At 39.9% G+C, this 21,790-nt stretch overlaps 1 protein-coding gene across 1 annotated transcript in view; it reads right to left on the reverse strand.

Moving 5' to 3' along the window:
- Window positions 1-2,714: 2,714 nt before the first annotated feature.
- LOC146571934 (voltage-gated delayed rectifier potassium channel KCNH1-like) overlaps window positions 2,715-21,790 on the reverse strand; it is a 112,635-nt gene continuing 93,559 nt past the window's right edge. The window contains exons 10-11 of the mRNA XM_085275934.1: window positions 14,181-14,377; window positions 2,715-10,334 (exon numbers count right to left, since the gene is read on the reverse strand). Of these exons, the coding sequence (XP_085132060.1) occupies window positions 9,495-10,334; window positions 14,181-14,377 (1,037 nt within the window). The 3' untranslated portion in view covers window positions 2,715-9,494. The remainder of the gene's footprint in view (window positions 10,335-14,180; window positions 14,378-21,790) is intronic.

The following is a 21,790-nucleotide window of genomic DNA, read 5'->3' on the forward strand; positions in this document are numbered from 1 at the left end:
TAGCTGGACTAAAATAAGAAAATCTACCTGTTAGCTGTAATGTTAGGGTTTGTAGAAGACTATGAATGAGGACTGTGCAGATGAGAGTCTGTGTAGGTCACCAGACTGACAAGTTGGAGTCTGACAGTAGGATTTCCCCCCCTCGGGCCGGGTCTACTGAGCTGCACAATCAGCTGGCAAACCACATGTTCGCAAGACACACTCAGAGCTGTTTTATGCAGTAACATAGTCTTGTTTAGCAAGCAGAACCAAGCAGTACACAACACAACAGTTTACTACATGCACATCTAACAACAAACATCACTATATTTCCTAACATCCATCAGCATGTTTGCAGGAAAAAAAATCTCAATGTTACACTCTTCCTCCCTTACATTTGGGCTTTGCTTCTCCTCATTTCTAATATCCAGTAACCGTGTCAGTGAGGTGATGTGAGAGAAAAAAAGGTCTCCAATATATATATATATATATATATATATATATATGAATACATCTCTTACAGTTCTTATCTTTCACTTTGTTTGTAGTTCAACAATTTGGACAAATAACCAACTGACCAATCCCATTCTCACCTATCGCTGTTTTTCTCTGAGTCAGAAATAGAAAATAGGGCAGCACCTTGAAAAGAAACACTCCTCACCGAAGTACCATCATAGCAAAGGATTTAGCATGCTTAAGACTCCAGCTTCCCATTCTTGACAATCAAGCAGCAGTTTGTCAATATAAGAGCTGTGCAGTACCATGAAGCACCTGCAACCTTTGTGTCTTTATATGAGTTGAGACCTGCTGGGCACAATGGAAAAAAGGAAAAAAAAAACCCCTCCCAATTGTTTTAACTTTGTGCTGCCCAAGCACACTGAAATCAGCCAAAGAGAAATCTAGCAACGTTCAGACCGAGAAGAGTCTTGCTGACACCATTGTTGTCGCCTGCTGGGCTCAATGTTAAATGTACCGAGGGTAACTGTTTGTGTTGTCCCCCCCAATCTTTAGTCTTCATCCATTTCATTGTCTTCATCTGATTATTTCTTGTTTAGCTTCTTTCTCTCTTCAAGTGCTCCTATAGGCTTCAGAAAGTGAGGGAAGTTGCATCTTTACTTTAAAATGAGTTATGTAAAGCCATCTAACTAAACATCTTCAGTACAAAACCTCTTGACTCATCTCAATCATTTTCTCCTTTTATTTGTTTAATCTTAAATTGTAAATTATTTTAATCCCTACCCAAGCCTACTACATCTTCCTCCTTCACAACAGCTGTTTTTTACTGCCTGGTTGCCAGCATACTTAAGAAATCAGAGGAACCAGTTAATATTCTCCTTGTTTGTCCAAGATGTAGCAGATAGCAATAGCAGCTCATTATTATCTGACAATAATCTGGCTGGGCAAATCATGAGCAGCAATGTCACAAAAGCTCCCTTCTGTCTGTTACAGCATGAAAAGAACCATTCATCTTAAAGAGAGAACTATTACTAAGTTGTTTAAAATTATAAGCAGATCTACAAGTTTACAGGACTGTCAAACCAGAACACATGCGTCAAATTCATCAGGAGTTCTCACTCTGAATCTCTTAAATAGTTTAAAAGTTAGCAGTTTTAAACTGCAGGAATCCCAGTCATTGTTATTCATATCCAAGCAGTTTCTTACCTAATCATTCAACCTAGCAGTATTCCCTACTTCTGCATTACAAACACAACAGAAATAAGTCCTTACCAGTTGACCCCACACATTTGTTAGGTTATGCCCCCGGCAGCCCTGCAGAGGTAGATATATGATCCCCACTGCAGTTTTTTCCTCACACACCAGAAGGTTCAGCCAGGATGCAAAAACAAGTCTGATAACAAACAGAAGGCCTTGACCTGTTCAGGTGGTGTGTATGTGTGTTGGGATGGGGGACAGGGGGTAGTGGCATACACACACACACACACACACACACACACACACACACACACACACACACACACACACACACCTCTGTAGGGGCAAAGGCGTACTTTAAAAAGGCGGGCCCACTCAGCAATTCTGACTGCAAATGGCAATGGGTGATCCTGAGCTCAGCTAGCCTGTTGACAAGTTAAGGCAAATATGCAGGTGAAATGCTGCCTTTCCTATTTTTAACCTGAAAATAAGTTTGAAGTAGCGATGGACTGAACTGAACTCTGCATTCATTCAACTGATTTCAATGCATTTGGAGAGTTTAAAAATGAAAACTGTTCAGCTTTTTCTGTGCTCTTTGTGGAATGTGACGGTTATCAGGGCCAGATACAGTAAAACTCCAGAAGAAATATCCACGCCGCTGGTAAGCTAAAGATGAAAGTAGTGAAATGTGAAACCAATTAAATTGCTTGTTTCAAATATTCGAAACATTTGACATCTAAGTATTTTTGCATTTAATTCCTAATTGCTTAAACAGATTGTTAAAGTTTAATGTCAAGATGACTACAATGACTATGTTATAAAATAAGTTTCACTAATTACTATGCGTTTAGGTAGCAGCCTGATTACTAAAGTTTTGAAGCAATAGCAATCCTGAGTTTAAAGAGTTCAAAAACACTCAAATTTAAGCTCACTAGAATGTTGTGCTGGAGACACTAAAGTATCTTTTTCAAACTATTGCCAGTGTGTACATTCTTATTTCCATATGAGTTATTGTGTTCGTGTTCATGTTCATCTAGCTAAAACACTTTTTCAAGTTAAAGTCAAAGAAAATGTCACCACTGTTAAGATTTCATCAGGGATTTATTATTTACTGCCAAATATTCTTACCAAAGCAACACATTTTAGACCTGCACTATTCAGTGTCTGTCTTAAAATTAAACAATAAACTTTAAATATATATTTTGGTACTGTGAAACTACTACTTTTATTTATACATCTTTTTATTTATCCATCCATCAGACCATCCATTTTCGTCTGCTTATCCAGGACCATATCATGGGGGCAGCAGCCTCAGCAGATAGGCTCAGACCTCCCTCTCCCCAGGCACCTGAGAAACATCACAGCAATCCCAGACCAGGCGAGATATATAAACTCACCAGCATGTCTTGAGTTGGAACACCACACAGGAGGCGCCCAGGTGGCATCCTTGTCATCCTTTATACATATAATAAGCTTATTTTCCAAGTGTCTAATTGATTTTTAAAATGTCCCTGGTCTAAGAAGAAGTAACCTGCAGGAAGTGGAAGCTGTTCATTTGTAGCCCTCTAGACCATGCTATGGCATGAGTATAATACAGAAAGGATGGAAAAACGGGAAGTTGGTTGTAGATGTATTTTTTTCTTCTCAGTCTGAGAGGATGACCCTCTTGTTTGTTCTCTGCTGCAGTGAGGAGGAGGATTGGCACTGCAATACAGATCATCAGTTGAGGAGGAGAAAGAGGAAAGTGGGAACAGGGAACAAGAAGGGAGGGGGCTTTGCAGAAAGCTTTTTTTCAAGGGTGAGGTTATGGGGATCCCTGCTGGAATAGAAAAGATTCAGAAAAAAAAGATCCAGAAAAAGGAAAAGTAAGCAGAGCTTGGCCCAGAAACAAAGAGACAAGCTGGATGCGGATCTAAAGCAGGCTGTGATTTTATGTTGCAACTGATTTCATTAGTGACATTTCTGTTGTATTCAGGGATTATACATAATAATTATATATTCCACCCTGAGGAGTAGTCCGCTTTTCTCCCTGTTTAGACCTAGACCAAACAGTATTGTTAGCTGTTAATATAAAGACTTGCTTCTGACTTTATAACTTAAAGCAAAATTTGGAAACTTAAAGTTATTTTCTTATTTACATATGGCTTAATAATGATCCTTATTGCTGTTTTAGAGGAGCGGTGCTTCAAAGGATAGTTGCAGATTTCTGTCAGAATCTGCAGATTATACAGTACAAATAAAATGTTAACGTTTCTCCAATACTGTCTTCCCAACAGTTTCACTGACATCTACACGGGATGGCCAGGAAGCGTTTGCGATGTCTTATCGGGCACTTCTCCGACGCTGATAATTGGCGTCTGTCCTGTGTCAGTGACATAAAAGACAGATTTAATGCGACATGACCATTCAAACAGCAGTCTAAAACTTTTAAAACATCAGATATGCATCGGATTCAGTACCACATACAAAAGTGACCCAGATCGGATTTGAAAATATTGGATTTGTGCCGTTCACACTGTGATACCATGATCGGATGTGGGTCGCATAGGGTCATTTGATGCGCTTTCGCCTGCAGTGTGAACGTAGTCTAAGAGGCTCTAATGTAAGTATCCTGTTAATGCTGGTGGTGTCAGTTACACAGGAATGCATTTGTTACTTGGAAATTCTGACACCACTTCACATTTAAAGAAGAAAGGGATGGGCAAAATCTGACCGTGGGATGCATACTCTGTTTGCCAGCAACCAAGCTGCTCTCGGCATCAAAAGACTCCACCTCCAACCTAAAGAAACATCTGGGAGTAAGATGTTTTTTTAAAAACTAACGTTGACCACACATGAACAGGCCCTAAACACCATGGAGATGCGCATGCTCTGATGGAGCTTGGGAATTACAAGACGGGACCGTGTTACGAACAAAGACATACGGAAGCGAATAGGCGTAGCCCCAATTAAGGAAAAGATGCTTGAGTCCCGCCTGAGGTGTTATGGACACGTGATTCGAAACGATGAGAACTCTGTAGAAAAAACGGCTATGATGATCGACCCAGAAGGATGCACCTAACAGGTGGGACCAAATGTTTGGTCACACCTGGTAAGACCAAAGGTGGGAAAAAAAACAGCCAAAGGCTGGACAAAAATCCCATTGATTAAAATGAAAATGTTCATCAACGTCAGAAAAAAATTATTTTGCAAAGTGAATAATCAACAAAAATAAATTGTATTGAAACATTCAACACAATAACTCTTATACAGTTATCTATTTAAAGTTGGTTTTGTCTTTTTACCTTTAAAAACTTTAACTGAAATACATTAAGTCGCAACAAAAGGTTTCTACTTCTATCTGTGTCTGTTACTGTGAGCAACAACGTTCTTCTTCCAAAAAATACACAGCAAAGATACAAGTACAAGGTGTCTTGATGACATTTGATGTGATTTTATCAATATTCTTTGTGCTGATACAGTGTTAGTTCATAACAAGTGAAAAATGGAAACAGACCTAACAACAAACAAAACAAAATCTATCTATTTATTTATTGTTATGGTCGTCATGCACAGGTGACAGTCGCAACATATATGTGACTAACAGAAAATGGTAAAGTTTAGAGAAGAGGCTTCAGATATCCAGCCAGGTAACAAGTAACAGTAGTGAAGTAACAAGGCATTCAGCTAGATTTAAGCATTTCCTTTAGAAAAACACATTTCAGACACAAGCTTCATGCAGGGATGACAATCAAAATGCATCAGTGTTGATAGCAGTTTCCCCGCAGGACAACATGACCTTCACAACTTCACACAAATAACAACCAGTCTCTCCATAAACGCAGCATATAGGACAATGGTTGCATATTATCACACTGAGAGAGGACACACCAGATACCAAGTTGGGATACATACATCTCAGGTTATTATTTAGACAAGTCAAGAGGTACATTTTTGACATTTTTTGAATGACACACTTTATTTTCTGTGCCTTTAAGTAATTCTTTATCAAATTTGTCATGAAGCCTGACATTTGAAATTTTACTGTAAAGTTTTCATTTAAAGTTTATAGTTGGCACAGTTTTAGTGTTTTCTTCATGCTTGCAGACAACACAGAGCTTACATAATTTACATAATTTCCTAGGGATTAATAAAGTAGTCTGATGCTGATTAAAGTTGCAGAACAATATATGCATGATGCATTCTTTAATAAAGGCAATATGTCTATGTTGGTTCTCAATCATCCAGGTAATGGTAGTCTAGGCAGCGTGGAAAGAAAATTAAATAAGTCCAGTTGCTTTCTTTCCAAGCTAATAGAGACATTTAAATGATGTGAGGAAAAGTTCAGTGAATAAACACCTTCTACAGCTTAGTATGAAAGAATGTACCACATGTACATTCTGTTTTGTCAGTGGAGACCCTTGTTTACAATACAGACAATACAGTTTACAATTTATGTGGACACATGATGTAAAGCTTACACTTCAATTTGTTCAACTGCATGGTCCTGTGTGCTGGAAAGTCCATATTTCTTCAGATATTGGTCAAAATTTGTATAATTAAAAGTTAATTATAGAAATAATTTTACTAGGTAATAGGTGATAATAGGTGTCCCTACCTACCATAGTAATGTGCACATCTACCTAAGGTTTGGCCCATCTTTGGCCATATTAGGACTTTCACTAGCTTACAAACAGTAATTAATGAGAAAAAGAGATGAAATCCAAACTGGAAGCTGGCTCCATAGTTGAGGGGCATGAAAGCTGAAGGCTCTGCCTCCCATTCTACTTTTAAATACTCTAAGAACAACAAGTAAGCCCACAGTCTGAAAGCAAAGTGCTCTTGTGGAGTGGTATAATACTATAAGGCCATTAAGATAAGATGGGGCCTGATTATTCAAGACCTTGTATGTGGTGAAAAGGATTTTAAATTTGATTATGGATTTAACAGGCAACCAATGAAGAAAAGCCAATATAGGACAAATATGCTCTCTCTTTCTAATCACTTTAGGTACAGTTCCTTCAGCAGTTTGGATAAACTGAAGGGTTTTAAGGGAGTTTTTAGACATCCTGATACGAACGAATTACAGTAGTCCAGCCTAGAAATATTTTAGAGATATATTGTGCAAATGGAAGAATGCCGCTACATATTTGTTTAATTTGCGCATTGAAGGACGTATCCTGGTCAAAAATTACTCCAAGGTTCCTCACACACACACACACACACACACACACACACACACACACACACACACACACACACACACACACACACACACACACACACACACACACACAGATATATAATTTTTGTATTTTTATATTTTTAATGTTTTTAAAGTTAAGCACTTCGATCAGTCCTTGACCTTCAACAACCATGACCTTCACCTTTAGCACAGTTTAGATGAAAAATCATTAGCGCATTAGTGTGTGTAACTTGGCTTCCTACAAGGAGGGATAGGGATTCTTATGAATTGTTAATGGATGATGGACACTTTGCAATGACATAAATTTTGTCTTTTGGCTAGATAATCTAAAATGTTATTGTGGCCTGGAATTTTTCACTGCTGTGAACACACCTTAATATTAGTGAATGAAAAAAAAAGAGAAAAAAAGAAAAAAAGAAACTAATGAGAGTTGATGAACTGCCCAAACAGAAGTAGTGGTCCAGAGGTGGTGGCTTAAAAGTATCAACAAGTTATGTTGACTGAAAACACAAAAACTTTAACAGAAGTAAACCAGTCTTTGCTAAAGTAAGGTAAAGTAAAAGAATATCTGGCAAGTGATTTTTTTTTCATAGGAACTGTTTTAAATGACATATTAAATAGTAAATTTTAAAAAATCCAACAAAGATTTAGGGGCCTGAAGGAGGCACTAACTGACATACACATAAATATCTTATTCAATAGCTCTAGTAATCTAAATGAAGAAACATTATTTAAAATCTTTCTGTCAAAATGGTGTCAAATATGAATGAATGCAGCTTTAACTATTTGTGTGATATTAATTACATAAGACCTTAAATTTAATCCTCATTTTAACTTTTTAATATTTTGTACAGTATGTTATGTTATGTTATCTTATTCTATTCTATTTTTTATTTTATTTTTACTGCTCTTAACTTGTGCTTTCTGCTGTGACCCAAAAATTTCCTACGTGTGGGACTCATAAAGGTTTATCTTATCTTACATGTGGATTGCGTTTTCTTTTTTAATTCGTTTTAAGGCCCCTTGCTGCTCGTGAGGGCATCTACTCATTTTAATAAATCCCTTGAAGCAGGTTGAGCAGGTTTTATGACATAAATGAAACTTCACCTTCAGAGTGTGAACTATCTAAAGACAACAGTTAGCATTTAGGCAGTAAAAGCCTAACTGTGTTACCATTCGGTGTCCAGTACCTCAGCTTCTTTACAAACAAATCAGTAGTTTAATAAGTGTACAATACTTGCCAAAACGTGGTTCTCTGCATGTATTTTAGAAACACATAGGATTCTACAAAAAGTCAAAGACAAAGATTATGACATAAGGTCAGTTAAAACAAGCTCAGAACAACAACATCATATACTTTATAAAAATCCTATCCTTATCTATTTTCTAGAATGAAAAAAGTAACCAGAAACAGAAAAGTTGCCTCCTACACCACCCTAAATACAAGCTACAGTGAGGGCCTTTCTAAGCAAAAGGGAAAAACAAAGTGTTCTATATTGACAATATGGTCAAGATAGCACCAGCATTAGCAAGTTGGCTCTGATCATCTCGTTATAGTAAAAGCTTACCAAGTTAACTTTTGTGGCCCTTGCTTTAAATATGATAGCTGTCTAGAGTATTCTGTACCACTTCACTTTTTTTTGTCTAACTTGCATCTTGAAGTCACCTCACATGCCACAGGTAAAACTACAGCCTTGTGATGCACAAACAATATGTATTCAGATTATTAGTAGGTGGGAATAGGGTGGGAATAAAAAAACGCTTAGGTTTATGTGTGTCAAAGTCAATAATCAAGAGAAGACTTCACCAGTGTGAATACAGAGGGTTCACCACAAGATGTAAACCATTGGTGGGCCCCAAAAACAGGAAGGCCAGATTAGATTTTGCCAAACACCCTCTAAAAATCCTTCACAGTTCTGGAACAACAACATCCTATGGACAGATGACACCAAGATCAAGGAACTGCTCATGATCCTAAGCATACCACCTCATCAGTGAAGCATGGTGGTGGTAGTGTCATGGCGTGGGCATGTATGGCTGCCAGTGGAACGCGTTCTCTTGTATTTGATGATGTGACTGTTGACAAAAGCAGCACAGGTTAAAATATGCCATGCATTTCACTTGCTGAAGACAAAACTGAAGGGAAAATGCCCCAAGAACAAGCAGGAACTGAAGACGGTTGCAGTAGAGGCCTGGCAGAGCATCACCAGAGATGAAACCCAGCGTCTGGTGATGTCTATGTGTGTGCTGTATTTGACTGCAAAGGATTTGCAACCAAGAATTAAAACGTGAAAGTTTGATCTATGATTCTTATTCTGTCCCATTACTTTTGGGAGGCACATATGCAAACCGTTCACCTGATTTGGATATAAATACCCTCAAATAAAAGTTGACAGTCTGCAGTTAAAGCACATCTTGCTCGTATCATTCCATTGAAATCCATTGTGGTGGTGTATAGAGCCAGAAATGTTAGAATTGTGTCGGTGTCCCAATATTTATGGACCTGACTATCTCAAAAAGAAACGTAATGCTGAAAACATAAAAGGTGCTTTTGCTGTCTTTATGTCCCAGGTATCATATGGTATATGATACCATACAGACAGCATAGGATGAGTATGCTGAGTATGATATGACAATGATGAATCATCATTAACCACAATTATCCGAGCCATCTAATTTAATTGAAGCTGTCCTTATCAGAGTCAGGAGATGGTGGCCGAGAGAACTCGAAAAAGGACCCAGATGATTTCCTTGATTTAAGAAGTCGTAGCACCTCTGTAAGCTGTGTCTCCAGCACTGTCATGCGACTGTTCAGATTTCTGATGTCTCCTTTTAATTCTTGTTTGAACTCGAGGATAGACGCTTGCACACTCTGCTCTGGTATTGGACAAAAGACCCTCTTTTCATCAGACTGGACTGGGCTTCGCTCCTGTGGTGTTCTGACACTGCCAACATTATCTAAGCGGAGATCGCTCTTTGTGATGCCACTGTCACATGAATCTGTTTTCCTTAGAGACACCTCGTTGTGACACTTAGTTCTATCAGTCAGCATTTCCATGGACTCAGCCTTGGAGACACTGCTCCACGACTCAGCTTTCACAACTGACTCTTTGAAACGTCCCCACCCTTTAGCTTTGGGTGGCTCTGCAGATTTGCAACCAGTTAGGCTGCCATTTTGGATGCCGGGAACATGAAACATGGCTTGGCTGGATGCCCTGGATGATGAAGATGTGGAGGAACTGGTGGTTGCAGTTTGGTTCTCAGTTACTATGACAATACTAGTAGAGGCAAGCCTCTCTGGACCTCTGGATGGCTCCAGGTGAATAACACCTTTCTCGACATCACCAGTGGCCTGACTACCCCGCTCAGCAGCGAGACGGGCTTCCTTCTGCTGCCGGAAACGCTGAAAGAGTCGTCGAACTGGGTGGTCTGGTGGGAGGTTGAGAGGAGCCTCATTCTTCCTTTTCAGCATCTCTTCCTCTTCACGTTTCACATCACTGATCTTCCGAAAGACAATCTGTTAAGAGATAGACCATAGTTATTGCAGCTCAAAGAATCAGTACTGTGGTACTGATACTGATGAATCTTCTTTGTTAGCTTTCCTATCTGGCTTTAAAGGTACTTTATTTATAACGATTTTCCAGTCTTACTGACCACCTAAACCATTTAAATGACACATAAATTCACTCCACTCCCACATCTAAAACACTTACACTGCCACTTTATGCTGCAGTTACTGTGTTGTTTTAACCTATAATGTGTTTAAATTCTTTAGACTTTTCTACTATTATTTATTTATTTATTTATTTTTAGAAATGTAATGGGCAGTGGACTTACCCATTTTCTTTATTTTGCTATTTTCTTGGTTATATTTTGCCAACGAACTGTTTTATACAAGGCAGCTTATAGCTAGAATTGTAAACTCGTTGACTCATTGGGTTGTCTAGAATGATTACTGAACTGAAGCCAGATGACGAAAAGATATCCCGGGTATAGCAAACTTGTTTTATTGTACAGGCCCCATGTATTAAACTGGAAAATTTATTAAAATTCCCCAAGAATTTAGGCTTGTCTTCATACAGTTTTCTTGTCAATGAACAGGAAATGTAAATTATTGAATAGCCTATTTAATATCAGCTTTTGTTATCAACACAAAAAGAAAATTTGTGTTTGGTCAATTATTTATTTGCTGTAACAATGCTTCTTTGTAATAAATTTATTTCCTCTTAAATGATGCCACAGTTGTTGGAAAATGCATTTGTGGCTTCAGCTGCAGAGTTGAAAAATAAAAAAAAACTTGCAAAATATTTTCTGCCAGTGCCACAACAGACTGATCTGTTCAATTATTCTCTCAAACATAAGGATTGTGAAAAGTTACATTCAAGCTGTCAAAGATCACTCAGGTAGGAAGGATGTGTACCAAAGTTCAGTGCATATTAACACTGAATTCAAATGAAGATTCCACAGGGCAGGATTATCTACAAATGGTATTCCAGTTCAGTTTGTGTCTTTGTCCCATAAACAGAGACATACACACAGAGAAAGAGGAGATAGAGAGCACTAAAGGAGAAAGAGCCAGAGAGAAAGTGGTGAGCTGACACAGAGAGGACCATAACAGCTATTAGTAAGGAGGCTTGAGGGCATTCTCCCACTGCTTATAAACCCTGATCAAACAGGCTTTATCCAAAATCGTTTCTCATCTACAAATATTAGACGACTATTAAATATTATACAATACTCGAATCAATTATAAAGCCTATGTTATATCTTTAGATGCCGAAAAGGCATTTGCCAGAATCGAGTGGACATATTTATTTAATGTATTAGAAAGATTTGGCTTAGGTGAGGGTTTTATTGCATGGATTAAAACTATCTACTGTATAGGAATTTCTTTTACTTACGTATTAATCACATTATTTTATTGTATAATGCCTTGGTGCCACTGGATTTTAACATGTCTGACACTCATACTGAAAGACAAATGGTGGGGGTCTAGCAAGGAAGCAGACAACTCCACAGGAAGAGTCTTTTGTCTCTTCGAGGACTCTGGGAGGTAGCAAGGGAGTCTGAACCTTAAAGTGTGAAACAGCTGTGTACTGCCTTTTGTTCCTGGAGAAGGTATTTAACTGAGAGCCATGCTAGGCTCAGGGAGACTCTGCTGACCGTCTGTCCCGCGGACATGCAGGGACTTCATCTAGCTTGGTTGTCTGTTGTCTTTGTGTGTTTTGATTAAAGAATGTTAGCTACCGCTCACCGCTTGTCTGCAGGCTTTATTTAAATGGAAAACTTCCACAACACTACAAACTTCCAGAAGCTTGTGTCATAACTAATGGTGTACAATCATCAGCGTTTCCACTGCAAAGAGGTACGAGGCAAGGCTGTCCCCTGTCCCCTTACCTCTTTGCATTAGCACTTGAACCTCTAGCTGACACCGAGATGTGCATGGTATAACAGTGGGTGGAACAAATCATAAGATAGCATTGTATGCTGACGATATTTTGCTGTTCTTATCAAAACCAGAACAATCAACACCAGCTATTATGTCTACTATACATGAGTTCAGCTCATTCTCTGGTTACAGAATTAATTTTGGGAAATCAGAAGTCATGGGTGATCAGATTAACTCTTTGCCAGATATTTCTAATCCCTTTCAATGGTCCCCCAGAGGCTTTACATACCTTGGGCTAAACATTCCACCAGTTCTTAAAGATTTATGGAAACTGAACTTATCACCAGTTATAATAAAAATCAAAAAACATTTAGATAGATGGCAAAAATTGCCGCTTTCTCTTATGGGGCGTGTGAACTTAATCAAAAGGAGTATTCTCCCGCGTTTATTTATATCCCCTACAAATGCTACCTTTACTGATCACTCAGAAAGTTTCTTGTGATATAGAAAAAGCCTTTTCAAAATTTATCTGGCGTGGCAAGAAACCTAGATTAAGGATTGGAACTTTACAACTGCCTATAGATAGGGGAGGCTTAGCCTTACCAAATTTAATTTTTTATAATTGGGCATGTCGTAGCCGTGTCTTATGGGAGTGGCTACATGCTTATCTAAATTCTCACTCTCACCTAGACTCTTGGTCCACTTTACCTTATTCCCTTTGGAGCATAGCTGTCTGTGACAAAAAAACAATATTACAAATGGGGATTAAGAATAACCCAATCATTTATAGATGCTTTTCATTCTTAAAGTCTTATATGTTGAATTGAACTATGTGATCTGTTCAAAGCCTCCCAGTCAGTGCTGTTCAAAGGTGATCATTTAGGACTTCAGCAATAATACAGACAGCAATGTAGTTAGCAATAAAACAGTTTTATTGGGAATTAACTTAAAAAACAAACAAACAAACATATGTCTCCTATTTTTTGTCACACAGGAAAGAAGCATCAATATCTGATGAGAAGACTCATTTATTTCTTTTGGGGGGGGGGGGGTCAACAGGAGAAGAATATCTCTAACAGTTGATTTGTTCACATTTTCACATCTTAATTTTTAAGTGAAATGTGCATTTGGAGTTTATACACTTTGTATATAAGGCAACCGTTTCCTTTTGCAGTATTTTTGTGTGTTGCGTTTTTAACAAAAGGGGAACAAAGCCCAACATCAGTAACCCTACAAATGTCACTTCTGTTTAGTTTTCTGTCTTCATTTATGTCGGAAGTGATAGCAGTGCTGTACGTTTTCATTTTTCAGAAATCTCTCAATCAGAACATGGTATTGTGGCTTGTTGGGAGTGGCTAGTTATCTCCAATCATGCCTTAGGAACATGTGTTGATGAGGAAGATGAGGAAACTGTGTTATTTACATCTGTTATTGTTACGTGAATCTTAACTGTACCTGTTAATTTTACAGTGTAAATTTACTGGCAGTTATTGTTCGATGGAAATAGATGTTTATACCATGAGTGAGTTCATGTGCTTGGTCATTAAGGCTCTGAAGCATCATGTAATGCAGTGAGTATCTCACAAAAGGAGTTCTCCCTTCTTCTTTTTGGGGTGGAATAGCTAGCTCAACCTCTACGTGGGCTTTTTATAGTAAAGACGCTTCACCCCACCACAGTATATTATTAATTTGGAAATTGTTTTGAGAGATTTCCTGTATACCACTAGAGGGAACTCAAGTACCACAGTTTAAGAACCACTGCTGTAAAGAAGGCCTGAAATTCATCCAAAATGATGTGAGAGTTTTAATTTCACATACAGTTATTGCTGCTTAAGGTGCTTTTACAATGTACTGAATCACGTGGTAAATTAAATTTTTCTTAGGACTGTATAAAGTCCCGTGAAAAGGTTTTTTTTGGCATGACTTAAAATACATGTAATAGATACTAAATATACATCAGTAAAGCAAACTCACCCTCTTCCTCAGGTTGTAAGTAAGCACCAGGTTCTTGGCAAAGTGGTTTGCAAAGTTGGCGTAAAACTCCAGAACTTTTTGCAGTGCATCTCTTTTGATTATATGGAGGTCACAGTAGGTCAATGCTCGGACATTAGCGCAGGACTGAGCCAGTGTCATCTCCTTCCAGAACACGTCACCAAACACATCACCTTTACCTGCAAAACAAACACAGTTAGGTCCACAAATATTTCAACAGATACAACTTTTTTCTAATTTTGGTTCTGTACATTACAATGAATTTTAAGTGAAACAACTCAGATGCAGTTGAAGTGTAAAATGTCTGTGAAGGTTCTCACAGACATGTGAAAACTTCAAGTATTTTTTTAACACAATCCCTTCATTTCAGGAACTCAAAGGTAACTGGACAAATTAAATGACTAAAAAAAATAAAATGTTCAATTCTGATACTTGGTTGAAAACCCTTTGCTACCAATGAAAGCCTGACATCACCAGATTTCCTCCTTTTCCATGCTCTGCCAGACCTCTACTGCCGCGGCTTTCAGTTGCTGTTGGTTTGTCGGTCTTTCTTTCCAAATTTTAGTCCTGAAGTAAAATGAATGCACATTTGGGTAAAGATCAGGTGACTGACTTGGCCTTTCAAGAATATTGCACTTCTTTGCTTTAAGAAACTCCTGGGTGGCTGGGTTATGTTTTAGGTCATTGTCCTTCTGTATGAAAGGCCACCCAAACAATTTAAATGCATTTAGCTGGAATTGCTGTCCTGTGTCACATCATCAATAAACACGAGTGTCCCACTTCCACTGGTAGCCATGCATGCCCAAGCCTTACCCTGGCTCCACCTTGTTTTACAGATGATGTGGTATGCCTTAGATCATGAGCTGTTCCATGTCTCCATACTTTTTTCCTTTTGGTAGAAGTTGATCTTGATTTCATCTTTCCAAAGAACGTTTTTCCACAACTGTGCTGGCTTTTTTTTTTTAAATTATGAGTGGCTTGCGCTTTGCAGTGAACCCTCTGTTTTTACTTTGTTGGAGTCTTCTCTTTATGGTAGGTGGATATTGGTGTGCCTACCTCCTGGAGAGTGTTGTTCACTTGGTTGACTGTTATAAAGGGGTTTCTCGTCACCATGGAAATTATTCTGCGAGCATGCACAACTGTTGTCTTCTGTGGACATTCAGGTCTTTTTGCATTCACCAATACTTTCTTTCTTTTTTTTTCAGGATGTACCAAAGGGTAGATTTTGCCACTCCCACTATTGTAGCAAATTCTCAAATGTTACTCAAAGAGTATTATACAGAATAGACACTTGTATTAAGTTATAAAAAACACAAGTTTAGAGAACAATGTTTAGAACACAGATAAAAAACAAAACACACATAAACTTAACATCAGTACCTGCTTATATAAATACCTAAATGTGTGAGTCAACAGGAAGTTAATATTAATAACCAACGGCAATGACAACATGCTGCTTTCTAGTTTTCACAGTAAGAGACACATAAAAACGACATAACACTGAAATACAGTACAGGAAAATTTTTTTAAGGGAATTGCCAGTTAAAATTTAAATTTTCTTTGCAGCACAATTGAACCAAAAATAAAAACACTACATGTAAATGTACACAAAAGAAATTTCCTTCATGAAACTAAATGAATTCTACCACAATAACTGATTTGATTTACAGCCTAAAGGGCCTGTAATTTGAACTCAGTGGTTCTTCTTAAATAATAATGTATAAAATGTGCTTGATTTTCTGTAGCTTTTAACAGTTTGTGTTTACACTGGAGTGAATGATGAAATAACTGCACCTTAATTACTTTAATACAGACAAGCGCACTGGAGTTCTTAGGTTCAATCTTTTTGGCCATGGGGTATATGCTGCTTCATCCAAAGAGCTATGATTTCCGAAAACAATAATTTCAGTCTTGTTTTCATTTAGGGTTTAACTGTCATGTAGACAGATAAACAGAGGCTGCAGTGTGACAGAGGCATCCCATTTCATCAGGAAGTAAATTTGGATATCAATAGCATAACAGTGAGAGGGAATATTATATTTCCTGAAAATCGTTCCCAAAGGCAGCATGTGTAAAGATAACATAGCGGACCACAACAGACCCCTGTGGTACATCACAACTAATAGGGACAGAAGAAGAGGAGTACTCCCCAGTTGCAACAGAAAAAGACCTCTCTGACAGGATTTAAACTGTAATAAAACTGTACCTTTAAAACCAACAGCATGTTTGTGTCTTGATAAAAGAATGTTATAATCAACTGTGTCAAAGGCAGCGGTTAGACTGAAACTCTCCACAAATCCCAGAAAGTTCTCACAAAGTGCAGAGGATGTTCACATGAACAGCACCACAGGGGTTAAACAAAAAATTCAAAATATTAAAAAGAACTCGGGGCTGGTGACTGTTGCTAGAAATTATGTTTGACAGAAAAGCTGATTTAATAGCTTTAACAGTCAAGTGATATATTGATGAGTATTGTATCAAAGGTCAGCTTAGAGTTATTGCTTTTGTTAATCAAGGGCTTTCCAGAAGTCAAATCTAGTATCCAGCCTGAATTGGTGTTCCTCATTTCAAAATGCTCGGTTACATTGAGTGTCGGTTTAGATCACTGGGATGAGCTCTCAGCCATATGGCCATGTGACTGGGATCATACCTTTATGTGAAAGAATGGAGGGGGGCAGACATTTCAAACACAGCATTTATAGTTGTACAGGCCAGGTACACAGAAATACAGGGGAGTTGGATTTAAATGAAAAGTTAGGAAAAAAATGAAAAACCAAGCGAAAATGTTAAATGAGAAGCATCTGGCTGCATCTCAAACATATTGGAGAACTGCAAAGCTGAGTGCAGAATTTATAGCATAAGGAGCTGGCTAAAGTGATGCCGGTTTTTATTTTGAAAACTAAAAGCTAACACTAACCTTGTTTCAGAGAACAAACATGGCTTACCCACAATTTCTTCATTGTCTTATCCTGAAATAAAGGATAAACAAAGATCTGATCCAACTATCAGAGAAGTCATAGCACAGATTGTACTGGAAGAAACACCTCACCCCACCTCCAGCAAAGAGCTCCCTGATTTCCCATTTTTGCTGTGGGAGTTAAATCGCTTAGAACTACACAACAAGGTAAAATAATAAGGCAAGATGCAGGACCAAGTGACCTATCAATTGGTTCTCCCTGAAGAGTTCAGAGCCTTAGTGGTTCACAATTTGCACATGGACCAACTGGGTATTCCCAGAACCCTTTTTAGAACTAGGTTTTATTGGCCGCTGAAGAAAGAGTCCTCTTGAAAAAGCAGCTGCTCTGGTAAACATTAAACTTCTCAACCATTAGAACTTGTCCATGTGAACTTTCTCAATCTAGAACCAGACAGCAGTAACCCAAAGAACATCCTTGTAATGACACATCATTTCACTAAATAGGCAGTTACCATGCCTAGACCCAACCAGAAAGTTAAGACTGTTGTTTGGGGGATAACTTTATTGTCCACTATGGTGCCACATACTGATCAAGGGCCTGATTTCGAATTCACACTCACAGTATACACAAAATCTCAGGTCAACTTCTGAGAAAAGTTGCAATCTAGCTTCTTGAAATGCACAAAAAGCAGCAGATAAAAAAAGGCCCATTTGACCGAAGGGTAACATCTTAGTGAGAAATGTACGTTTACATGGCAAACACAAATTAGTGAGAAACTGAGATCCATGTTGTAAATGGTAAATGGCCTGTATTTGTATAGCGCTTTACTTAGTCCCTATGGACCCCAAAGCGCTTTACACTACATTCAGTCATTCACCCATTCACACACACATTCACACACTGGTGATGGCAAGCTACATTGTAGCCACAGCTGCCCTGGGGCGCACTGACAGAGGCGAGGCTGCCCGACACTGGCACCACCGGGCCCTCTGGCCACCACCAGTAGGCAACAGGTGAAGTGTCTTGGCCAAGGACACAACGACCGCGACTGTCCGAGCCGGGGCTCGAACCGGCAACCTTACGATTACAAGATGAATTGCCAACTCTTGAGCCACGATCACCCACTCCAGTAGTTAAACCTGCTGGAGACCTCCCTGTCACTATGTCACCCACACGTGACATACTGATCTCCTGCTTCCCTATGGTTTTCCAGCTGTCAATCACTAGTTTTTATATAAATAACCAATGTGAATAAAGGGTTTCCAAAATCAGGGTAAGTTATTGTTTCAATGATTACGACAGCCCAGTAGAAATAGAGAACCATATTTTATTCGATTTTGTTTTCCTTAATATTGTTATTATATTATAATGTTATATAATATTATTATATAATAAGAAGAATAACACCTTTGGATTACAAGATAATTTATTAATTTGTATATTGTCTAAGTTGACAATTTCTTGGTTTAAACGGTTTTATTGGAATGAGGGAGGAGACTTCATCTGCTCCTTCCTAGCACTCATGGTCAGCCAGAGCAGGTAGAAAATGCAACGCATGCAACACGAGAACTGAGAATTAAGTTCGCAAAAGAAGGAGAAAGAAAACCAAGCATTTTGTATCTCTAAAAGTATGCATTGTGAGCAGGACGGCAGCCAGGAGCAGGGTTCCAGGAGCCTGAGTTAGTGCGTGAGCGGTACCGGCTAGATATAGTCGGGCTTACGTCAATGCATGGCTTGGGCTCTGGAACCAGTCTTCTGGAGAGGGACTGGACTCTCAGTCTGGAGTTGCCCCTGGTGAGAGGCGGTGGGTTGGGGTGGGTATCTGGGTATCCCTTTGGCTTGCTGCCTGTATATTGGGGTTTCTCCCAGTGGATGAGAAGGTTTTCTCCCTACTGGGAGACTTCAAACCTCACGTGGGCAACGACAGCGAGACCTGGAGGGGAATGATTGAGCAGTGTATTGTTTTTGGACATAGCAAACACCATGTTCAAACATAAGAGTGTCCATAAGTGGACGTGTGCAGTGTTGGGGAGTAACGGAATACATGTACCGCCGTTACGTATTTAGAATACAAAATATGAGTAACTGTATTCCGTTACAGTTACCGTTTAAAAAGGTGGTATTCAGAATGCAGTTACTTTGTTGAAATAAATGGATTACACTGCGGTACTTTCCTGTTTCATTTTGTCGCGGGTCAGGACTGTTTGGGTTTTGTTTGACAGCTACGTTCTGTTGTTCCAGGCGGCAGCGTTACGGTTGCCATGGTTACAGGGCGACGCTCTCTCTCTCTTTCTGCGACTGTGTGTTTCCTGGGTGAGAGAGCGCCTTTTCGTTGTTGTTGTTGTGCTAAGCTAACAGGCAGAATGCTACAAGCATAGCTCTAAAGAATGTAGCATCATGGGCAGTGTAGTCCGTGTTGCAGGGAGAATGCACTGCCATACACGTTATGTGTCTGTGAGCGCGAGGAGGGAGAAAAAGGCGAGTGGAAAGGTACGAGTTGTCGTCGAGGAAAAACGGGAGCTGGAAGCATGTAAATATAATAATAACCACTGCAGCCAAGAAGAGTGCCTGACGAGCCCAGTTGTAAGTAAGCTATTAAGACTCGACTGTACACTGTGTTCGTGTTTTCCTCCGAAAACAATAAGTTCCGTTGGAGCAGCCTTTCAACACCTCTCTCTGTCTCTCGCAAGAAAAATTGACCCACACAACAAAGTAAAGCTATTTTTCGGCTATGAGCCGACAGGGACCCCGCCGTATTAGTCAGAGGTCCCTTTACTACAGTTCGGAGTCGCGGACCTTCAGTAATAGTAATAAATCACACAGCAATAGTACATTCACGTTGTTGTAAAAAGCACGATAATATATTAAGTAATCCAAAGTATTCAGAATACGTTACTCTCATTGAGTAACGTAACGGAATACGTTACAGAATACATTTTGGGGCATGTATTCTGTATTCTGTAACGGAATACATTTTAAAAGTAACCTTCCCAACACTGGACGTGTGGCACCAGGATGCTCTGGGCTGCAGGTTGATGGTCGATTTTTTTAATTGTATCACCAGACCTGTAGCCATATGTTCTGGCCACTTGGGTAAAGAGAGGGGCTGAGCTGGGAGGATGCTGGAGAGACCTGAGAGGCAGCTGATAGGTACCGACAGGCAAAGTAGAATGCAGTGCGGGCAGTGGCTGAAGAAAAAACTCAGGTGTAGAAGGAGTTCAGAGAGGCCATGGAAAAAGACTTTTGGACTGACTTGAACAGATTCTGGCAACTCAGGAGGCAACTCAGGAGGGGAAAGCAGTGCTCTACTTGTACTGTGCATAGTGCCAGTGGAGCGCTGCCGACTTCAACTGAGAAAATTGTCGGGCGGTGGAAGGAATACCTTAAGGAGTTCCTTAATCCCATTGGCACATCTTACGTGGAGGAAGCAGAGTCTGGGGATAAGGGGATGATTTCTGGGAGTCAGGTCATTCGGTCCTTATACAACCGTTCCAAGAGCTTGGTCCGCATAGCCAGCAATAAGTCGGACTCATTCCTGGTGGGTGATGGGCTCCGCCAGCCCTGGCCTTTGTCACCAATTCTGTTCAGAATTTTTATGGACAGAATTTCTAGGCACACCCAAGTGGCGGCAGGCTTTCACTTGGGTGGTCTCAGAATCTCATCTGTTCTTCGCGGATGATGTGGTTCTGCTGGCTTCGTCGAGTCGAATGACCTCCATCTCACTTTGGAATGGTTCGCAGCCAAGGTGGTAATGAGAATCAGCACATCCAAATCTGAGGCCATGGTCCTAAGCCAAAAAACAGTGGAGTGCCCACTCGGGCTAAGAGACAAGTTCTTGCCCCAAGTGGAAGAGTTTAAGTATCTCAGGGTCTTGTTCATGAGTGACAGGAGAGGGAGCGGGAGATCGACAGATGGATTGGTGCTGGGGCTGCAGTGATGCGGACACTGTACCGGTCTGTTGTCGTGACGAGAGAGCTGAGTGTGCAAGCGAAGCTCTCAATTTACCAGTCGATCTATGCCCCTACTCTCACCTGTGGTCACGAGCTTTGGGTAGTGACCGAAAGAACGAGAGGCAGAAATGGGCTTCCTCCAAAGGGTGGCTGGCCTCTCCCTTAGAGATAGGCTTAGAAGCCCAGCTATCTGGGAGGGGCTCAGAGTAGAGCCACTGTTCCTTCACATCGAAAGGAGCCAGTTGAGGTGGTTTGGGCATCTGACAAGGATGCCTCCTGGGCCCCTCCTGGGTGAGCTGTTCCAGGCATGTCCCATCGGGAGGAGCCCCAAGGGCCAGACCCAGGACATGCTGGAGAGATTATATCTCTCGGCTGGCATGGGAATGCCTTGGTGTTCCCCCGGACAAGCTGGAGGAGGTGACTGGGGAGAGGGAGGTCTGGGCTTCTCTACTTGGGCTGCTGCCTCCACGACCTGGCCCCGGATAAGTGGAAGAAGATGGTTGGATGGATGGAAGTTTTAAAAACTCCCTGGAGTTGGAAGCTGGATTACTTAATTGGCCTAGGAGGTGGCAAGCTGCCAAGAACCCACTCTTTCCATCTATCAGAGAAGAAACCCACCAATTCCTTCTCCTCCATCAGTGGAATGCTCTAATATAGCAGAACTAACACAGCCCACATACTGTTACTGACTATTACTATTGGATGCACCCATGAAGAAACAACT

Source organism: Mchenga conophoros, linkage group LG6 (genome assembly GCF_057382185.1).
Source record: "Mchenga conophoros isolate Kocher_MC1m ecotype Shallow Benthic linkage group LG6, M_conophoros_male_GT1.1, whole genome shotgun sequence".
Taxonomy (NCBI): domain Eukaryota; kingdom Metazoa; phylum Chordata; class Actinopteri; order Cichliformes; family Cichlidae; genus Mchenga; species Mchenga conophoros.